General features: G+C 48.4%; 1 protein-coding gene across 1 annotated transcript in view; it reads right to left on the bottom strand.

Moving 5' to 3' along the window:
- The window catches only part of LOC115537516 (protein shisa-9), a 95,570-nt gene extending 92,076 nt beyond the window's left edge, over nucleotides 1-3,494 (bottom strand). The window contains exons 1-2 of the mRNA XM_030349495.1: nucleotides 883-3,494; nucleotides 1-446 (exon numbers count right to left, since the gene is read on the bottom strand). The exon at nucleotides 1-446 is cut by the window's left edge and continues 444 nt beyond it. Coding sequence (XP_030205355.1) covers nucleotides 1-146 — 146 coding nt within the window. The 5' untranslated portion in view covers nucleotides 147-446; nucleotides 883-3,494. The remainder of the gene's footprint in view (nucleotides 447-882) is intronic.
- Between the last annotated feature and the right edge of the window lie 1,314 nt (nucleotides 3,495-4,808).

Raw genomic sequence — 4,808 nt, 5'->3', positions numbered from 1 at the left:
TGGTTGGCGTCGGCGCCCAGGCCGGGGGCCTGCGCGGAGACCAGCCCCGAGGGCTGAGAGTTCCACCCGCCCTGTAGCGTGAGCCCCAAGAGGATCACCATGGAGACGTTGAGAATGAAGGAGTGCGGCGGCGAGGAGGCGGCCATCTTTGATTCGATCCGATCTTGCTAGCAAAAACAGTTCACACTTGCAGCAGGTGGAACGTAGAGTAGATTATGTGCTGTTGGAGCTGGTCTGGCATGGGCCTAGCCCAACCGAAGGGCCTGGGTACGATCACGGCAGCCGGGGGGAAGAAGGGTGAAACAAAATGGATGTCCTCTTCAAGGCCATAAAATGCACCCAGATTCCTTTTTTTCAAAGATTTGAATACATTTCCAAAGAGACTGAAAACCCCTTGGTGGGAAAAAAGTGAAGCTCTTGCATGGGCCTCGACTCACGGCCAGTGCCTATAAAAAGAGAATAGAACATAAAAAAACAATAAAGAGAATTCAATTACAACGTAGGTGTTATCGGATCCCCCTTTGAGTGGCGTAGCTCTAACAGACATGCAAGTAAGGGTGGGGGATGTTTGTGGTAGGCTCTCGTCTCGTAGACATTCAAACAAATCTATCTATTTCAACGTTCGCCTCACCTGAGCAAATTAGTCCCTTGTGGGAACCTACCGTCATGCACGAACACAGGACGGTGGTTGTGTGGTTTGTGGTGAATGTTGGTGTGTGTGTGTGTGTGCGTGTGTGCGTGTGTGTGTGTGTGCGTGTGTGCGTGTGTGCGTGTGCGTGTGCGTGTGTGCGTGTGTGTGTAGGTATGCTTGTGTGTCTGTGTGAAGGCTCAAGAGGGATAAGCAAACTGGGAACCATTCACACACGGCAAACAAAACGTCACCTTTTCACAAATCTGTGTGACATCAGCAGGCGACCGAGGTGGGCCTTCGTCAAAATGCCCAAATCCGAGAAGTCTTGGACGGGGTCCAGTCTAAGAAGACTTATCACCAAGGCATCAACCCTTCTGGAGGCATCTCCAACGATAAGCTGTTGTGTGTATCTCGAAAAAGATGTCCAGGATGTCAGTGTTCCTGAAGGAAGATTCTCTCAAAAACCTAAACAACCAAACTGTCAAATTTGCTGGGAAGGAGCCATTGGCTGCTGGGGCTTCTATTGTTCCAGATCAGTCCACACCTGATTCTAATGTCCAGGACAAATGATGAGAAAGCGATGCAACACTGGTGGTGATCTTGTCTTGTGATCCCTTTGTCTCAACCTCTTTTACCTCTTTTGGATTAACTGGCCTCTTTAAGGCTGCAGCTTTCAGGCTCTTGGGTATTTTCTTGTTTTGTGCCAGGCATCTTGTTGGCTAACCTTTCAAAGCCCAACCTTGTCTCTCTCTCTCTCTCTCTCTCTCTCCACACAAAAAAACAGATGAGTCCTTCTTCTGTTGTGTACCCACAAAGGATGTCCTCACAAGGTTAGTGAATCAAAAACACAGCTGAATGATATAATTACACTCTCTGTGTCAGCAAGCGGGTGAAGTTTCAATGATAGTTGGACTCCCCAGTTTGATGATGAATTCAACCTGAGGTAACCATTCACTCTGTTGGTCTCCCTCACTCACACCCACGTGCACCAACACGCACACAACAATCACACACACACACACGCACACACACACACACGCACACACACACACACACACACACACACACACACACACACACAAATAAACAGACCCGCTCTAAAACCAGCTCTGAAAGTAAGAAGCTCCACCGAAAAAAAACAAGTCAGTGGCTATCACGGTGGCTCCAATTAGGTCCAATTATCGGGGTCCCTGTACAGCTCCTGGACTCCTGTTGAGCTCTTGCACCTTAGCCCGAGTGCGGGGCTTTAGTAGTGGTCTTGTCCTCTCCGTAATGGAGCTAAGGGGAGGAGGTTAAGGAGACAGGGAGAGAGGAGGGAGAAGCAATGGGGTAGGGGTGGGGTGGGGTAGGGGGGGCAGAGTTACGTGGCGAGAGAGCCCAGTGGAGTAGACCGCCGATGGGCTAATGCGGCGAGACCCGCGTGTCCGTCTATACAGCAGATAGGGGTGGAGTAAAAGGCTGGGTGGTGCTGCTGGTGGAGGGAGCTGGGGTAGGAGGGGTGAGTAGGAGTTGTGGGAAGGGGGGAGGTTGTAGAAGGGGAAAGGTTTTGAGGAGGGAGTGCTGGTGAGAGGAGGGGAACGACAAGGTAAGGGAGGGAGGGAAATGGGGAGAGAGAGAAAAGAGGTTGGGGGGAGGTGGGAAAACGTCAAGCACGGTGAGCGAGACGAACAACAACGGCGCTGTCCCACTTTCTGCAGACGACTTGGACTCGTTCCGGAGTAATGCTTTCCTTCTTTGCTACCAAAAACGGGTCCTTCCTCTTTGGGATTTTTACAACGCAGTTCTTCTCATCACTTCTCTGTTTACCGACACATGATCCATTCTTTGCCCTCTTTCATTGTTTGTTTTGGATCTTTTTCTTCTCAACACTGTCCCTCTCTCTCCTCTTGGGCTTTCCCAAGTTCTCTCTCTTCCACTCTCTCTATCACTCCCTCTGGTATATTTACCACCTGCCACCCACACCTGACTGTTTCCTTCCACAGCTGGCCAGCCGACTCTACAAAGCTTTACGTGGACTTGTTACGCACAGGAGTGACGTGGAACTGGTAGGCAGCCAGTGAGGCATGGAGGACTCAAATCCTCCAAAGATCAAACAAATTAGCACAGAGAAAGTAAATATATATATATCTTAATATATATATATCCTGTTTTCAGAAGAAGCCTCCTGGGAAATGTAGAAGATTACTGCTATTGTGGTTTCAAGTAGTACTCAATACATCTCGGAAAAAGAAAATGCCAGTTTCCAAATGCAGCAAATTAATTTTCAACCCTTTTTTCTCCCAGATAGCATATGGCAGGCACAATTAGAAGCATTTTTAATGCTTTAATTCTTTACTAAAAATTTCCAAAACAGCAGATCCTTTAAAATAGTTATTCAATGGACTCTTTTTAGTTTGCTGTCAACACAGTCCGTGTCCATCAGCTGCTTCTCTGAAAACAGGCATAATTTGATATATATGTATAGGAGTTTTATATATATATCATATGTATGTGTTTTCACTGGGGCTCTGCTTGGTGCTCTGCCGCTCCAAACACAAGTGGGGAGAGACGGGAAAATCTCAAGCTTTGTTGTTGTTGTTGTTGTAGTTGCAGCTGGTGGTTGTAATATTCCATTCTCCCTTTCAGTTGGCGAGTCCTGCTGTCGGTTGGTCTCCTCCGGCGGCGTGTATTCCGATAGTTTTAATTGTTCTTCTCTGTTCAGCTCGGCGGTGCGCGTCTGGGTCTGTGTCCTAGCGCTGTGGAAAGCCGCTGCGTCTGCCGTCTACTGCGCTGTGCTCTACTGTGTTCTCTCTCTCTTTCTCTCTCTCTCTCCCGCTCTGTTGCTGCCCCTCGATCACACGCGCATACTCCACCCTCTCTGGCTCTCTCTCCCTCTCTCCTGATCGCAGACCCACTCCTCCCCCTATTTTTTTTCTCTCTCTTTCTGTCTCTCTCTCTTTCTCTCGCACACACACACACACACACACACACACACACACGCACGCACGCCCGCTCGATCGCTCTTCTGTGATCAAATGAGCGCACCTCTCATTCGCTGACTCTCCCCCCCCCGCCCCGTCTTCTCTATTTCTCTGACACATTCTCTGTAACATCTTTACATCATGTTTGCAGTATACTTTAAAATCCCCTATTTTTATAGTTTTGGATCCTTCTTTCTCCCCCAATCCCCCTACCTTACCCCAACCCCCCGGCTGCAACCTGACTCTTTCTTCCTTCCTTTCCTTCCCTCTCACTCATTATTTAATCTCCTTCCTCCAAAAGCACTGTCAGCTCAACAGATGAGTTTGACCGAAACGTGCGAATGTGTCTCTGTGTGTGTCTATGCGGGTAAGTGTGTGTGTGTGTGTGTGTGTGTGTGTGTGTGTGTGTGTGTGTGTGTGTGTGTGTGTGTGTGTGTGTGTGTGTGTGTGTGTGTGTGTGTGTGTGTGTGTGTGCGTGTGTGTGTGTGTGTGTTTGTTCATATGTGTTCTTGCGCGTGTTTGCAAGCGAATGTCTGTGTGAAAATCTGCGTGTGTATGTATGTGTGTGTTCAAGCACGTGCTGCGACGTGCACTAATACCTCTGCAGCTTGCGCTCTTTGTGCCAGCGTGCCATAAACATGTGTAGTGCCGCAGTCTGTCAGGGAGGACTTGGAGGAAGGGCGAGAGACAGAGAGGGGAAATGAGGCAGAATGAGAGAGAGGGGGGGTTGAGAGAGAAATGGATGATAGATAGTAGGTGGGGGAGAAAGAGAGAGAGAGAGAGAGAGAGAGAGAGAGAGAGAGAGAGAGAGAGAGAGAGAGAGAGAGAGAGAGAGAGAGAGAAGAGATTAGGGCAATGAGAGGCGTGACAGCAAAGCGTGAAAAATGTTGCAGCATCTCTTCAGATTAGTTAAATGTGAGTTACAAACATTTGCTTGCCGTCCAATAAGAGGAGCAATTTAGTTCCTCCATGTATGATCAGTGCATCTTTCATCGCAACCCCTCCCCCTTCAAGTCCTTTTGAATATTAATTGACATATCTGTGAATTTATATACCGGTCATTAAAGAGCTGATAGGGCAACCCATAACACAAACAAACACCCATACCCACACCCACACAGTGGCCGTTACCTTAGATTACAGGAATGTCTCTATTTATCTGTTCCCAATGGATGAAAAGGGATTTGACGTGGAACATGCCTCAGATTGCACTCAAA

The sequence above is a fragment of the Gadus morhua genome, chromosome 2, assembly GCF_902167405.1.
Source record: "Gadus morhua chromosome 2, gadMor3.0, whole genome shotgun sequence".
NCBI lineage: Eukaryota > Metazoa > Chordata > Actinopteri > Gadiformes > Gadidae > Gadus > Gadus morhua.
The sequence above is the reverse complement of the archived record's forward strand: the minus strand, read 5'-3'. Positions and strand labels throughout refer to the sequence as shown.